The sequence below is a fragment of the Aquila chrysaetos genome, chromosome 7 (assembly GCF_900496995.4).
Source record: "Aquila chrysaetos chrysaetos chromosome 7, bAquChr1.4, whole genome shotgun sequence".
NCBI classification, from domain to species: Eukaryota; Metazoa; Chordata; class Aves; order Accipitriformes; family Accipitridae; genus Aquila; species Aquila chrysaetos.
In genome coordinates this window covers 9,359,137-9,376,526 of record NC_044010.1, presented here as the reverse complement: position 1 = coordinate 9,376,526, position 17,390 = coordinate 9,359,137, and the positions used below count along the sequence as shown (strand labels likewise).

Sequence of the window (17,390 nt, the reverse complement as noted above, 5' to 3'; positions counted from 1 at the left end):
CAGTCACAAGAGCAGGTATTGCTTCACCCACCCTGAACAGTACCTGTAATGGACATCATTCAGGCTCTCCATCTTCATGGGAAATATAATGCACTACTGGCAGGAACACAGGGCCTCTCCCGATTCATTCTCCAGTCCAGGGAAAGGGGTTGAAAACATGCTGAAGCAAGGCTTTTTTATTTTCTATTTTGTTTACGCAAAAAAAGCAAGGTTGATAAACACGGTCAGAGACCTAGAGTCTAAACATAAGCAAGCCAGTTCAGGATATAAACAGAGAATGTGATGCCTGCTCAGGCTAGGGTAGTCTACGTCTATAACAACCACCATCTTACCAGTCCAAAGCACTGAAGATTTCTCCTTTTAGCAGGGGATCGCAAGTGAACTTGCAAAACATTAGAACTATTGCTAAATGGTATTTCTTGGTTAAAAGGACTGGTGTGGATCTTGCTTTAGCACAAAGTACTTTTCATACTACACCATGAAGTCCAAAAGCAGAGGTTATAAATGCAGTATCAGCATTTGAAATCTGGCTGGCCAGCAACCCTCCTCAGTTTGCCAACAGTAATTAGTTTACCTTCTTCACAAGTCACTTAACTTTTCTGCCTTACATTTTCAATTTCACTATCTCAAGGATGTGCTTCCTAACTGTACAAACATATTCTTTTAAAGACTAGGAAAGAGTTAATTAACTAGGAAATAACAGACAAGTTATAAAAACTTTTCAAAAGAGACATTATGAAAAAGAGCCATCATACAATCCTGAAACTGCCAGTGTACCAAACAGCCAGTCCAGCCACTGACGACTGTGCAGAGCTACTCTCTGCTGTCTCTTCCACCTCCACCTTACCTCTTTCTTCCTGAAAGGCATGGGAAAGGTCCAAGTGGCACTGAAATAAAACCTGGGAGTAACCCGAGGAAGGACCAATTTGCCATACTTGGAACATTTCCTAGTTTATCACAATACTCCTGTCTATGTCTCCTCCAGATGAAGAGATGAGTAGTTTAACAGGGCAAGGCTGCTTCTTCTGGCATATTTGTGGAGCCTGAGAGATATCAAGAGTAAGAAATACTGCCTGCCAAATGAAGTGGGAAATGTGATTTACTTCCAGATTCCCTTGCCAAGGCCTGTTTCTCAAATATCAGCTGAATTTATCCCAAGCACTGGTGTGCATAGCTCCAGCTGGATATGCCATTTATTTCTTCCAAAGACAGGAACGCAGGGAGTGTTTTCACCTCTTTATTGATTTATTAGATTCTACTGGATTTAGACCTAAGCTTAAAGTCTCGCTCAGTTTCTTTCCTGTCTGCCCCCCAGTCTGGGTCACAGACCTGAGAACATTTCAATACACTGTGCTTACCTGCAGAAACCTGACCTCTGTACAAAAAGAGCATTTAAACACATGTAATGGGCACCCCTAATAGAAGTGATTTTATTAGCAGAGCCACTATTCTTTTAGTAATTCGGTTTCACTTAACACCGGTGAGACCCCCATTATGTATCCGGTCAGAGTTCCTTCATCCAAAGTACAAAATGTCTTCTCAATTCACTGCTCCATTTAAAACTTGGTATCTCGAGTGCCAGAATTCCCTGCCCACTGTATGTAATTTATGTTTCCAATCCATTTCCCCTTCCCTCTCACCTAACATCCTGCCCTTCAAAAAGTAGGCTGTAACCTTCATGGACGTTCACCCAACTTCTACCTAACCTGTTTCTTGAAACTTGTGAAGTCATGAGTTATGGCCTCCACGTGTTCCTAAATACCTGTATACTTCTCTCAAACAAACAGAGATGGGGATGTTTTTACAAATAGTCAGTCCTGTGCCCGCTAGAAATATTTGGGCAGCCTGGCTCACGTTTTCACCTCCCCTAAAAACCATTCATAAAGCTTTCCCATGTCAGACCTGCAAATGAATAAGCCTGGTTTTAGACATCATTTTCCACCTGTGACTCTCCATGTTGCTTTACCAAGGAGGAACAGGTATTTATCTCATTTAATGAGTGATGGAGACAAATACATTCAATCCATAGCAAGCTCAGTAATGACTCTTACAGAAGACTGTGGGAACTCTGTTCACTAACTTAACTGGTGTGGGATCAGCCTTTGGTACCTAATAATTTTCACGTGAGAAGTTACACAGAGAACAACATCTTACCTGGTTCTTCACAAAAACAAACCACTCCAGAAATTTTAACTAACATAAGAAAAACATTTCATGTATTATCTTGTTGGGCAACAACTCCATTTTTGTAATAGGCTACCCAAGCCTCAAAGTTTGGTCAACAAGTCTTTGTTAATTACTGTAAATTATTTTCCTCTATATAAAAGCAACAAAGTGTCATTCCAGAAATACAGAGAAACTGAAATAGGACAAGTATGATATTATATCAGCAGCTTTTGATTTTCTTTTTTTTTTTTTTTTTTTTTTTGTTGCAACACCATGCACTATTTTTTTTTCTTGTGGTCTTAAACAAATTATCTGAGATTTGTGTTAGAAAAAGGGTCTCCCTTGGTCTAGCAGACAAAGGCACTACAGTTTCTAATGGCTGGCAAGTTAAGCTGGGCACATTCACATTAGAAACAGTCTTTTAAAAAGTACTGAAGACAGCAATTAACTGTTGGAACGACTTACTAAGGATGGTAATAGCTACCTCCATCCCTGGAAACTTTCAGCTAAAGCTGCTGGTTATGAAGTAGTAATTACATTAATGGAATTTCTGTGAATGTCTTTATGAGTAAATTAAAATAGATTATCCGAATTTATTTATCCCCAGACTGGGATATAAATCTCCAGAGGTTATCACCCTCATTTAAAGGCCAGTAAAGCTATACTTACATTAATTTATCCTATATATTGAAAGCTCTTACCAAACTGACTTAAAAAAGCATGTCCAGTTTTCATCTTTGTAGAATGAGGCTACTGTAAGCACATACAAAACTGTAACAATTTAACAGGGGGAGGAAAACAGTTCAGACAAAGCATCCATTCTGAAATGTTTCAAATAATTTTATTAAACAATCATGTTTTACATGCCATCAGACCTAACCCCTGAAGTGCAAAAATGTTTCTGAGGTATTAAGACTGGAGGAAAACAGGCACAGTATTGGTTATTAGGGATACCGCACTACAGCACAGTGGACTTCACAAACAACAGACCTTTATACAGCATTTGCAGGACCAGAGAAAACTGAGAACAAGTCTGTATTTGTCTTTAGTCTTGAGAGCCAAAAAGCCCTGATCATTAGCCAGTTGCATCACAATAATGAGAACACAGACATGGTTAACACAGGATGATGATAAATATCAATGAGGTGTTTCTAGGCCAATACATACAGTACATGAAAAATGAAATTTAACTGCTGTATGTGTGACCAAAATCCCAACTGTCTATCCAGTCCAGCTTAATGTATGTTGCATCTATGGTGGACTCTATTACCAGCATTTTTGTCTATTCTACACAGCTACACCCCTGCCCTGTGCTCCTGTTTGAGGGCACCTGGTCACTCACACTCACTTCAGATAAGTCTGATGTTTTTCAGATTAACTAGAGTCAACAGCACAGTACTGCTTGCAGCCTGTTATCCTTCTAGTTGCCCTCTTCCCCTCATTCATGCAGTGAAGAAGTCTAATCCATGTGGAAAATCTGCTAAAGAAATAAGCGTTGATTTTCAACTCTTCATGTAGAAAGGAATGCCTTATCTGAGAACTGCAAAACTCACGGGGCAAAACTGGCCCTTACAAATTAGGATGTTAATGAGACTTTCACTCAGCTGCCAAATTGTGCTCTAAAAAATAATTTTGTATGAGGAAAATTTGGGCATTACTTGTTTGTATTAACTTGCCTGCTCAAGGAGTCAGGGGGGAAAAGAAATACTCTTCCCCTTGGAGCAGTTCCTGGGGTTAGAAATTGACTGAAGGCTGCAGATGTGGCAATTCTGTGCAGAATTAACTTTCTGCTGAACATCAGTTAGATTTAAAGCTGTCACTGATTCTCACTCAATGATTTTGCTGGAAAAAGTTTTTTCCACCTCAAGAACTGCAGCATTGTTCCCTGGGACCAACTGCAGTTTGCCCTCAACTATTTGACTCAAAGATACCCAGGCAAATTAAGTCCTTCACATGATATCAGCACAATTCAATGCAAGATAAATCTAAGAAAATATTTCCAAATGAATAATAAGCAAAAGTCACTTAGAATAAGTCTCTCTGGGGTTATTTTTATCCAAGATAGATGAAAACAAGTTCCTCCTGAGACACAATTGTTTTTTCAAATTTGTGAAAAATAACATGACAAAATAGAAGTGATCCTTATCTTAGTAGGTATTTATGAACTTATGAATGTTTCTGAGTGTGTCAGGTTTTGTATAAGAATGGCATACTTGGAAAGGTTCTCACCTTCAGCATCTTCAGCTTTGAGACCTTACTGGGAAGCTGGAGATGCAAGCTCTATTGTCAGCACACCCATGGGCATAATGTCATACAGTCTGATCACAAACACAATTGAGATTCTCATAATTTTCTAGGATTGTTACCAATATCACTGCTGCTTACCTACACAACAACATCTAGCAAATCTACAAATATAGAATAGCTGGAATAGAAGTTGGATACAGCTGGAGTGTTGCCTTAATATTATTTTTTAATGGTATCATATTTCATGGACAAGAAAGGCAACCTCAGAGAAAAAGTGCAAGTAAATCACCACTTTCAGTTGAAAACTGGGTTTAGGATGCCACTCAAGACTGAACTGTTGGGCCACTTCCTGTGCAGAAGAGTTAGGGAACATACAAAAAATAAAATGCTTGTGATTCCTAGGATGACAATGCCTGAAATCAGTGCGCTGGTGACTGAGTTCAGCTGGAAAGGAGGTCCGTTTGGATGAGCTGCAAGGAGAACAAAAATGCACAGGTAAGATCTGGTTACAATCTCTCAGCAGTGCCAAACACTTCTGTCTTTCCATTACAACACCCTATATACAGAATAATTACAAAGAAGGGACTAAAACTGTACTTCAGAACGAGCACCTGTCTGCTTGGATAAAGCTTATCTACATATACTTTGAAAATAGTTATTAGTTCTTTCAATATCTATCACGCTGGGGGATAAAGAGAGGAATGATACTTCTAAGGCAAAACTCGTCATATGCTAGTGACCAACCTTGACCTGTGCTATTTAAAGCAAGACTATCATTGTCCAAGAACTATCAAGGCAGAGGTATAAGGATTTGTGGCCTAATCAAGTTAATGAAATTATTTCTTCCCCGATATCATCATCCACATCTCAATTCAAAATGTATATAAATCTTTAGCAGGCATATCTGGCACCAGACATCTGAGCTACTCTCAGCTTGTCTCTATGCCTTCACAGAAGGCTTCTTAACATGTTCGTCAATTCTCAGGTAGAGGTAACATATTTACTATTTAGTGTAGCTCAACAGGCTGTTCATGGACCGGTTTCTGGATACTGGAACACACACATCCAGCCTGTACCACCTTTTCCAGCAGGAGGGAAAAAAAACAAAACATTTGAGCGGTAGGTGCTACCCAAAGCACCAAAGTGTGTTTGCCTAAGAGCTGTGTTTGCCATTAGCAGTACTGGAGAGCAAGGTGAAACGACAACACAGCTTCTACAAAGGAAACCAGACTGCCCCTCCCAAAAGCAGTCACCTACCCTCAACATCATCAATTCCCCCCTCCTCACCAAAGCTGAAAAAAAGTCAGCTCTGTTGATCAGGTTGCCCTCCCCTTCTCAACACCGTGCTGCCTTCTGACCTTACTTGTCTTTCTCTCCATTACAGTAGTAATCCCACCTCGCTCTACCTCTACACTCTCCACTGGGACAGCAACAGGCACAGGAAAGGCTGTTGCTCTGGGATGGAAAGAGAGGGCTGCTGCTTTTGTTGGATGGGAAGGAAAGGTAGCAGCCACTAACACTGCAAGCTGCGTGCAGCAAATGAAGAATTCGCATTTTATTATTATTTTAATGATATCCATGGGTAGGAACACACCAGGCAGCAATTCATTACAGGGAGAACTTTGTTTCCATGCCAGGAAAGAAAGGCAGCAGCTTTTATGTGGTCTGAGAAAAGAAGGGAACAAATAGTATTAGAGTTCAGAAGACAGGATAGGTTGCTTGTGCCGCTCAGTCCTGTTATGACAAAGTAAGAGGTGGAATTGCCCAAAGGACCGTCTGGTTACCTTGACCATCCTTTCTTAGTCATTAGCTACTCCTTGTTACCAGCAGAGAACAGTAACACACAGGCTGAAGCAAGTCCTCCAAGTGCCCAAAGGAGAAGCACCCTAAAACGTAAAGACCTGATCACCCCTGCAGCCTATTTCTTTCATTGCCCTAGCAGACCACAAGTTCTGTCCAAGCTTCTCCATAGGCTCTTTGTGTGGTTAAATGCCAGAACAGGAGCTGAAGCAGAGCTCTTCTGACTTTGAGCTGTCAGCTGAGCTGAACTGCACCATAATAATCATTTTGCTGCTCTACTCCTGCATGGCATGAGCAAATTTTACTGTTTAAGTCTGATTTTGCATCTGGCAGTTGCAATGTTCCTTCACCCTCATATGTCATAGCCACAGATTTTCATTTCAATTCCATCATACGAATTATAAGTTGCTACGTTGGTGGGGCTGGGTACACAAATTAAACTGAGCATTCCACATTCACCAATTGCTTTCTTTACAGCATGTCAGTATTGACTCATTTAAATTACAAAAAAAAAAAAAAAAAAAAAAAAAGCCAGAAAGAAAAAACATTCCAGCTCAGTGCATAGAGCTCAATCAAAATGGTTCATCTCCTGAGTTCTGTTTCACTCATAAATCCTCTTTTATGTTTCTTGGAATTCTGATTAACTTACCAAGCTCTGAATTGTTGGTTGGCGTCTCATCTGTATAAAACAAAAACGGGATGCATTATATTTTACAAATACCTCTGCCTAGCTCCTCCCCTCCTTGCAACACAAAAGCCGATAGTCCTAGCTTTATTTTCAGAACACATCAGCTATACTTGCAACACTGACTAGTAGCTTTTAGCACCTCTGGTAGAATAAGAACAACATTAATTACATGACATTGCTTCATTTTTAATGTGAGCACACCGATATGAAGTTACTTAGTATTCTGGGGGGAAAAAAAAAGCCCCACACCTTAATGCAGGAAACTCTTAATTGAAAAGGTGGCCAGTTCTATTCTGTCCCTCAATAAAAATACAAGCATAAGCACAATATTATACATAAGTCCCTTCACTATTAATCATATTACAAGATCTGTATAGGAAAAAAAATTAACCTGAGTTTTTCAAGGAAAAATACATCAGTGACCATAAATGATTGCAAAAATGCCCTTTCCCCATGCTCATTTTTCTCTTGACAGTTACACAGTGGCATTATATTCAGGGAAACATTTGTATTTTGTCTTCAGTTTTTACTCACTTACCATTGTCCATCTCAGAGCTACATTTCTTGTCACTATTTTTACTTTTTTGTGCAACTTGTAAGCACAGCTCACGTATACATTTGTTTTGAGCAGCTGTCTTCTAAGTTTAAGTGAGACATCCATCAAAAGCTACACAATTTCACCTTCACAAGTAGGTACCTGCTTTGTTTCTATACACAGAGACTAAAATATTTTCTTCTCTGTACGTCTCCCGTAATGACTTATTTTAGATTAACAAACAAGAATAAAGTTTCTCTGAAAAGAACAAAATGTTAGAAATAAGAGTTCAGAAATATACAGGAGAAGAACCATTACTTGTTTGCAGTAGCACTATTCAGTTCTTATCAAGGTAACTGCATGAACAGCTTCTGTTACCAGAACAACTGGTGACTAGAGTCATGGGGAGCCCTGGCTAACTTGACGTGCCTCTGCAGACGCTGATGCCCAGAGGACCAGCCTCGGGGCAGATGCAGCACAAGCCTAAATGAGGGAAGTGAGGCTTTGCACATCTGTGCCACTGCAGTCCTAATACTGGCATATGTACTATGGTGAGTCAGGTGCAGAAGGTTTGATGGGCTCTGTACAAATGTATCTGTACTAAAGCTGGACCAGAGTTGGTCTCGAAAATAGTATAAGCACTTCCATGCAGCATCACACCAGAGTAAGCCAGCACTGCACCCTGGCATTCCTCATCCAAAACCAGATAATTCTGTTCAAGTTCTCTCATGACCTTCCCCCTTTTCTTTCCTTGACTCTAGTATTCATGAACCTCACATTTTTAACGTGCTTGTTTTCACAATGGGAAGGGACAGGAAATACTAATTCCCCTCTTTCTGCTCCAGAAGGAAAAGTGAAGTGCAAATCAGATTAAGGGACTTGCTCAGTGCCACTAAGGAAATTCATGGCAGAGTTCAGAACCGAATCCCATTTATTTCCAGAGTACTTCCCATCAAACCATCCTTCTGTCAGGAGGAGTGGGATGCTCCAAAAGCATACTACGGAGATGCAGAAATATGTTTTATCTAAAAAGCTTTAGCCATATCTCTTAAGTAGAAAACACCTAAAAAAAATATTTTCTTTTTCTAGCCTTATTCATGTTATCATTTAAAAAACCTCAACAGTTGTCAAGAAATTATAAAATCATTTATCCTTTCTTTGGGGTCATTAAACACCCGTGGACAGATCTTTGTTTGCTTGAAGTTATGCAGTATTTAAAGGTAATTAATGAGTATCTTTTTTTTTAATTGTAAAAATAGCATTCACAGCATTTGAATCATAAGCTGCATTACCTAAGAGGGGTTGCTCATATAACAAGCTTTATCTAGTTTCCATTCCTTGCCTAATGCAGCATTTCTCTAGCATACGTGTTTGTCTGAGCAAATCTGTCATTCATTTCCCATAAGTACTCACATATGAAACTTTGAAGTTAGTTCTTTTTGCTTTTTCTTGACTAATCAGATAGCAGCAACTCAATTGGGACTATGTATAATGCAGAAGAAAAAGACTCATTTTCATTGCAGAAATGTTTCTTATAACAGAGGGTATTTGTTCTAAAATTGGTCTCTTGCTAGATGGTTCCCTATTCTGGAGGGTCAGTTGTTCTCTTTGTATATGTGGGCACAACCACTTTGCACATAAAGAATGATATTGTTCTCAAGTGTTTCAATTATTTTTCCTAGGTAGCATTCAGTCCTGCTCTCAGCTTCCTAAATCTAAGACTGCTGAAATCAGTTGCTTAACTGCAACTACTTATAAATATTTGTAAACAGAATTTCTTAAACTTTTTCAAATATTATATTATTTTGTCAACAGCAGTCACAAATTCTTTTCAGAGACTGCAGGTTGCATTTAGAGCTGCCTTTTTAAAAAAAAAAAAAACAACCAAACAACACTTTGGCAATAAAAGTGGAAATTGTGGAATTTCACCATGGATTTAAAGGAGCAGATTTTGGCCCACTCTGTTTAGAATTTACAATGTGTTTGTCCTATGTCTTCCTTTTAGCTGAAGGCTAAGCATAGCATGTATTAATTTTATGCCACACTTAGATAAAAAAACCACAGGTGAAGCTGGAAGAAATGGTGAATAGAAAGTGACAGTGAATATTCATTAGCTGTCCAAATTAAATTGCAACACTGAACACAGTACCTTAAATTCCATTATCTTCAGTGAAATCTGACAAAAAAAAAAGAAGTCAACCCACTGAGTTTGGGTTTTTATAGTGGCCTTATATGCATAACAGTATCCCACAGTGATTTTACTGGCGTAGGGAGGAAGCATGTGAGAGCCAAACAGAAATATTAGCTCAAAATTTCTACCAGAGACTCCAACAGTATGGGAAAAAAATACCCAGCAAACTCAGGGAGAATCCACCCTTTCTCTAAGTCGTAAATTTATATTAAACAGCAAAACATTTCCCCAGGTTTCTGAAATTCCTGCAGTCCACAGAAAAAGTTTGCTCATTCCTACCACTCCTTGTAATGATGGGGCCAGCAGAGATTACAGCATTGCCAGAGGTGCTCTGAGGGCTCCAAGTTGTCCTCCCACCAGCGTCTCTTCTTTCTCTGTTACTGCAAATCTGAGAAGTTAATCAAAACAATCACAGTTTCAGAGTGGAATGGAATTATTGCCCTTCTGTGCTTCCTGCTTTAATGTAAACTCTTTTATAAGCAATACTACAACTTTGATTTTATTTCTTAGTATGCATTAAATTACTTTGCAATAAAAACAGCTGCAATATTCCCTAGAAGTGTATCTTATAAATGCCTGGCTTCCCATTGTATTTTGCCTCACTTTGTTTACAGAACTACATTGCTGTTGTGTACAAGATGCATCTTATAGTATATTAAATTTTCAGTAGTTAATTTCCCAAAGCTTTGTTTACAGACGGTTTTCCCCAGCAAATGTGTTTTGCTTGACTAGGTATAGGCAACATGCTACAATCCCTATTCTAGCAAGCTTCTCAAGTTAAAAGTTCGCACATTTTCCATGGCGTTCTAAATAGCAATGACACACAGTAAAACAATCCCCAGCACTCTGTCATCTGGAATCCACCTTTAACATCTCTAACTTATCATCTACCTTAATCTTGGGTACTCAAGTATGCTTCAACCAAGACCATTTCTTTAATTTCAACTTCTTGTGAAATAACTTCAAAAACCTCAGAACATAAATTCAATAGAAATAATGAATTATTTAAAAGTATAACATAAAAGTATAAAATAATGCACAAAGTGTCAGAGGTATACTGAACTGATAGCATTTAAAAATTCTAAACAGAAAGTCATTCAATAGGAAATGATGCTGCATTCTGAAGACATCACAGAAAGAATATTCTTGTTTATATGTTTGTTTCAATTTCCAAAACATATTTGTTGCTCCTGACACTCCTAAAATTAAATAATTTTTTAGTTGACACAACTTTATGAATTTCAACAAAACAGCAGTTTCCAAACTGTAAAAGAGGTGGTAATAAACTATAGAGGATGTAGTAATTTTTTTTTTTCCCCACTATCAGAAACTCTTTCAAATTTTCCTTGTCAGTATAACACCACTTACTATAGCTTTAAGTTTTCCATAAATTCTATTCCAAGATATTTCTATTTATCCACTGTGACTGTGGATACCTTGTTTCTTAGATGCTATACTAAGAATATCAGCTCTGAAGCTGTCTCAGAGTTGTTAATTTTAGAAATTAATTAAGGACCAAAAGGTGAAGAGGAGATTTCTCATGTGTTTGACAACCTGTGTTTTGCAGGTCTAATATTATTCTATCTCCGGATGACAATATTCATTACCTTATTCTTAATCAGTTGGTTTACATTCCTTCAGACACAAAAAACATTCTTACTTCAGCCTCTAGAATAATCGTCTTCATTCTGTACCATCCAAACTTCCATAGCATTTGTATGCAGAATAACTCCAGTGTGCCTATTTTATATCCAGATAATTAATAGCAACTTCCATCTACTGCAACTTACTGGCACAAGAAAGGGACAGTCATCTGCTCTGCACAGCTTTGTCACGCAGTGAAGGAAGACCGTAGACATCTTCTGGTTCTTGTGCTTCACAAAGCGAAACACCTCAAAGGAAAAGCGGCCCATTTGGCTCTTGCCATTTTCAATTATAGTTGTCTGCGGGTCCTTGTCACAGCTGGTTTTTGTAAAGAAGATTAAAACTAGGATAAGCAGCTGTATTATAAAACTAGGATAAGCAGCTGTATTAGCATTTTGAAGCTCTTAGCTGAGAATAAGATAACTTAAGCAGCAAGTCCAGTGCTTTAACTCTTTGGAAAAGAACACAGTGCCCTAATGTGCTACATGGGCAGTCACAATCTGCGTGTTGGGCTGCACAGTCCTGTGCTGAAATGCATTCCTACAAAAACATTATGTTTTGTTTTGCAACATCACAGCTGTAACCAAGGTACCATTTAATTCCAGTGCCCAAAGAAACTTGAGACCTGAAGCAAAAAGTAATCAGGTATGCTAACCAGTATAGACAGGTAACTCCAGATGAAGACAGTATCTCTCCAGCAACTGTCACTGATAAGATTTGATCTTAGATACTGCCAAGATGTTTTTCAAAGTTCCAATTCAAATAAATGTTATTACTGGGAGCAGAAGCAGGAGCATCTATTTATCTTTAATCATTTGCTTAACTGCTTCCCTGAACTGGAGTCTATGATGTTTTATATCGCTGTCATTCACCACAAGGGTACCTTTGGTAAAATAAAGGCCAGTTTAGCCATTCAGTTTGAGTGTTTATGGTATCTCTAGTACAGCCATTTTGGATATATGCTTCTCTATCTTCATAATTCTTACGAATTTGCACTTGCTTCCATGTTTATGTTCACAAACAAGATAAGTCCTGACATGTTATCTGTAAGCCTAGCCCTCGGTCCTCCCTGCTAATATGGCTTAGACTTTCCAGGCAGTTCAGAACACCACTACTGGAGAGATTTATAACTCTTTCAAAGGAAGGACCCACAAAACACTGGGTTTGCACAGGACCTACCTGAAAAAAAGATCATATCGAAGATCATCGCTAGGATTACCAGATGGCGTGGTGTAACAGTAGTCCATCAAAACATTCCACCTGCACAGGGAGCAAAGTGATAGATGAGGGGAACTGGCAATGTAAAAGTAGGGGTGGAGAGTGAGATAAGATTAAAAGACAGTACAGGCAAGCGTACAAACTGATAATGCAGGCTGTTACATTGAAGCTGAGTTACTGTATTTAACAGGTCACATACAAGTCATCCTGCATTCCCAGTATATCACCTGTTTCTTCCCACTACTTACAAAACTAAACAGCATAGCATAGTAGCAGAATTGTATAAATCAAATAATTTGGTTCCATGCAAGTTAACCACCATACCAACACACGTTGTATACCTCCTCTCAGAAGTCATGGCCACATACGACTAGAAATCAAAACCATCCCACTTTTAAAAGCCCCAAAGTTTCTCACTTGATCTTACAGAGGCCCTTTCTTAAATAACAGCAATATAGGATTTAAAGTATAATTCAGTAAAACTTTCATAATGAGGACAGCAGCAAGATACGCATTCACCATCAAGGACCTGATACCCTCCGGCTGAGGGCAGTGATTATCAAACACCAACCGTTATTTCGACATACAAAGAGCTATGAGGAAAGGCATTTGCTGCTAAATCAGAAAAATTTGCAACACCAAGAGCTGAATAGCAAGCAAGACAAGAAATAACATCCTTTATGGTACCTGCCATCAAGGTTGGTTGCTCTTACAGCTGCATATATTTTGGTTTTCAAAGGTAAACCTGTACTTGGAATAAGGAGCTGCTGGCTGTAGGTTGAATCCTGAAAAACAAACATTGCCTCAGTGTACCAGAAATCCCACTGTAACAACTCATCTGCATCCACTATTTTGTGGAATCTATTTATGATTTTAAAAAGTGGTTGGACTGGTGATTAAAGAAAAGGTATCATTCACTGACACCTCAGGAAGTCTCCGAGCAGCTACTGCGGTTTTCTGAAGGAGCTTAACTCGGTTGTCACAGAGTACCCTTTCCCAGCAAAGGTTATTGAGGTTATTTGATTTAGTGGAGATAGCAATGCCACCAGGTTTTATATATCTTAAGCTGTAGTCTGGAAAAACAGACATATTCTATTACACAAAGTGTAGTTTCAATGGAAGTTGGCTTGGCTTGCTGAAGCCAACAAGTAATAAACGTTTTCATTTAAATGCTAATATTTGAAAAAAGCCGTTTCAAAAAAGCTGTATATAACATAAAAGTTGGGAATTCCCCATATACTACTACATAGATATAGCTGTTTTATTGGTTTCTTGTTCAAAGGCTGAACCATTGTCCTGGTTTCGGCTGGAATAAAGTTATTTTTCTTCCTAGTAGCTAGCATAGTGCCGCGTTTTGGATTTAGAAGGAGAATAATGTTGATAACACACTGATGTTTTAGTTGTTGCTAAGCAGTGTTTATATTAAGTCAAGGACTCTTTCAGCTTCTCATACTGCCCTGCCAGCAGAGGCTGGGGGTGCACAAGAAGCTGGGAGGGGACACAGCAAGGACAGATGACTGAAACGGGTATTCCAATACCATATGATGTCATGCCCAGTATATAAACTGGGGGGAGCTGGCCAGGGGGCACCACGGCTCTAGGACTGGCTGGGCATCAGTCAGCAGGTGGTGAGCAATTGTATTGTGCATCACTTGTTTTGTATATTCTATTGTTATTATTTCCCCTTCCTTTTCTGTCCTACTAAACTGTTTTTATCACAACCCACAAGTTTTACTATTTTTTTTTCCCCCCAATTCTCCCCCCCATCCCACTGGGGGGGGGGGGGGGGGGGCGGGCGCAGTATGAGCAAGCAGCTGTGTGGTGCTTAGTTGCCAGCTGGGGTTAAACCACGACAACCATTAATGTCACTTTAGCAACAAAGCCATGAAACAGATCTCAGTGACAGACGTTAATTCAGCATATCAAAATGCACTTACTGGTAACATCACCTATGTCAAATAGTTTGCTAATCCAGAAAGCACAGGGACTCAGCATGGTGAGACCTCTTGTGAGAGGTTGAAACACTCAATACACAAGAAAAAATCTTGTAAAACAGAATTTTGACCAGGTTCAGTGTGGCAGGCAAGACCAAGAGCAGCAGCTGACAGCAACAAGAAGGATTAAGCACAGAGAATCAAGGGTGGTTTTTTTTTTCAAAGGGAACAATGCCAAAATTCACAGCACGCCCAATATTCAATCTCTGCAGCATCAGAGGCCTTGGAAGGTACACATGCACACACAGACAAGCTGTGCGACATACACAGAGCAAGTCCTTGAAGATCTATTCAAGTGAGATGAGGTAAGTTTGCCTTCTTTAAAATTAACTTTACATTTCTCTAACATGTAGCGTTCTCACATTTTGCAACTGATTAAAAAGTCTACAGCAAGTCCTTCACTATTACATTCCATAGTTGTTCTTTTTTTCTTAAAGAGTAGTTTTTATTTATTTAGACAAACATTTACAGGAAGGCCTAAAAACACATAGCCGCTTAGGCTCTGTGAAAGCCCATTAAACATTTTGCTATTAAACTCCAAGTCTATCATAATGGCTCCTCTTGTCTTTCCCAATGATAACACATGCTAACGCCACAAAGTAAATGTAAATAGCACCTTGTAAGGGAAGATGGAGGTGAGTCTAGAAGATGAAGAGTCAATGTTAGGAAATAACACTATAGCTAAAGTTTGAAAGTATGGCTGCTCGCAGTCAAGAGCCACATCTGTACACAACCCCTCACCAATACCAAGGGTGGACAGAAGCCTCGAGGCCCCTCCCAAAACCAGGACTCTCTAACAGGGACCAAGTAAGCCCACAGAATCAGAGCTCACAAGACCATGGGTGTCCCAAGAGGTGCTCCCAACTAGGCAATGCACAAGCTGTATATACACCCAGCCCCATGATGTGAACCAGAAGGGCATATCCATCACTTGAATCTGCCAGCCTTAGTAATGTTACTCATGCTAGTGCTACTCCCTAGAGTAATACGACTGAAATCAGAAGAGTAAGACACCACTGTTCATGGTCAACTTGTAAACTCACTGGGATAGGGAGGATGAAAGCCCATCTTGGCATGTAGCATTTGAGGAAAAGAAGTGCTCAGTATGAGCTTCAATAGCATTTATACCTGATTGTTTGCAGAATTGGGCCCTGAAAGGCGGCAAACACATCATGGTCAATGCTTGTCCTGACTGACAAAACTTGGCTACCCTCACCTCTCCCCATCTTTCTGGTCACAGGTTTATTTAAAAATGAGAGAAGTATAATCTTCATTTTAACAGATTATAGGTTGTTATTTGGAGCTCTCCTCTGTCAAATAAACATGATTTTTTTTTTAAGCATGCTGTTGGAAAATGTCCTGTTACAATATTTATAGCTCATTATGTTCAAAGCATAAAGCATTGACTTTTAAATCAGTTGCATGAATTATAACTCAGCATCACGATGGCATGAATAATAATGCAAAAAATTGGATTCATAATTTACAAAAATGATGCTTGATAGATTGAAAAATTGATATTTAAATCAGGTATTTAAAATGTATGAATAAAAATTTTAATCAACATGAAAATATCATTTCAGGGATTAATTTTAAGTAGAGGTCCGTGCATTTTTCATGTTTTACTGTCACCATCCATATTTACGTAGTAAAAGCTTTTACAACAATGCATATTCAAGTTAAATTATCTAAAACATATGGAAGAAGTTTAGTTGAAAGCTGTTAAAATTATTAACCCTTAAAATCTTGAAAGTCCACACAATGAGGCAACAAGTGCAGTGGGCTATAGATTTGGAATAAATCCCACATCCCTCACTACAACTACAGAAGATCAAAACACTCTGATAAGGCTTGAACATAAAAATACCCCAGCAAAAGTGCTACAGTTTATTACTAAGGGAACAAGACTGGAAAATTTTTACAGAATTCTACAGATTACTCTCTGTATCAGTACAATGTACCTATACGCATACACACACACACATATATAGTAATATGTACACACACATACACATAAACATAATAAATGCAAACACAAGAGCAAACATGCACTCCAGAGTATGATTGTTATTACTACAACGGATTAGTCACATAACACTACAACCTGAAAGCCAGAGCTGTAAACTGAGGAACTATACAAATACAGTACGAAAAGACTGTGTGTGTCCTCAAAGACCAGCCATATAAATACAACAGGTACATGCAAACAAAAAGGACAAGGGAACTCAGAGATGAAAGATGCCTGGATGAAAGGTCTAGTTCATGGGAGGAGTGGAAAAGGAAAAGCAAATAATGAAGAGGAGTCTATACTTTGGCTCTGCTAATCCAGCTTGTACCTACATAGTGCTGAGATGAATTTAGTCCAGGTCATACTACTGTGTTTTATACTCACATTGTAAAGCAACAAATTCAAAGTGCTGATAAATGTACCATTGTTTTCTCTTACAGAAATAGCAGCTGATGACCTACAACAGAACCAGAAACCAAAACCATCATGAAGAAAGATATTTCATTTTTGTGTTTATATACTTCAGTGTTTTTTATCATTAGAAAAACTCAGTGAGTCATATCACAAGGAGTTAATTCATGCATTTGGGTTATAAACTTCAGAAATAGGAATTTATAGTGGAAACACTGACAGAACCTTAACTATGCAGAAAGTAATGGATACTGTTGAAAAAACAAATCAGAAAAATAATTAGCAGAGAAGCAAAGTGACAAAAGGAACCCACTTTTCATGATGTACAAGGTTTACTCATGGAAATATTTTCTCTTGCACTCTATATTCACATGCTTACAAACTATTTCATGAAAAATTTCCATTTTTTTGCTGCTACCATTTTGTCATCAGAACACCTGAATTTTAAGGGAAGTTTTTCACATTATCTAAGGCTCTCTTCATAAAGA

The 17,390-nt window shown here is 38.6% G+C and overlaps 1 protein-coding gene across 4 annotated transcripts in view; it reads right to left on the bottom strand.

Moving 5' to 3' along the window:
- Positions 1–2,988: 2,988 nt before the first annotated feature.
- ZPLD1 (zona pellucida like domain containing 1) overlaps positions 2,989–17,390 on the bottom strand; it is a 112,766-nt gene continuing 98,364 nt past the window's right edge. For 3 of the 4 annotated variants that reach the window (XM_030020885.2, XM_030020886.2, XM_030020888.2), the window contains 7 exons: positions 16,876–16,948; positions 13,177–13,274; positions 12,451–12,531; positions 11,418–11,589; positions 9,907–10,015; positions 6,863–6,892; positions 2,989–4,883 (listed from right to left, as the gene is read on the bottom strand). In XM_030020885.2, coding sequence (XP_029876745.1) covers positions 4,708–4,883; positions 6,863–6,892; positions 9,907–10,015; positions 11,418–11,589; positions 12,451–12,531; positions 13,177–13,274; positions 16,876–16,948 — 739 coding nt within the window. In that variant the 3' untranslated portion in view covers positions 2,989–4,707. Of the gene's footprint in view, positions 4,884–6,197; positions 6,300–6,862; positions 6,893–9,906; positions 10,016–11,417; positions 11,590–12,450; positions 12,532–13,176; positions 13,275–16,875; positions 16,949–17,390 lie in introns of all 4 variants that reach the window. The other variant, XM_030020889.2, reaches the window with a different exon arrangement.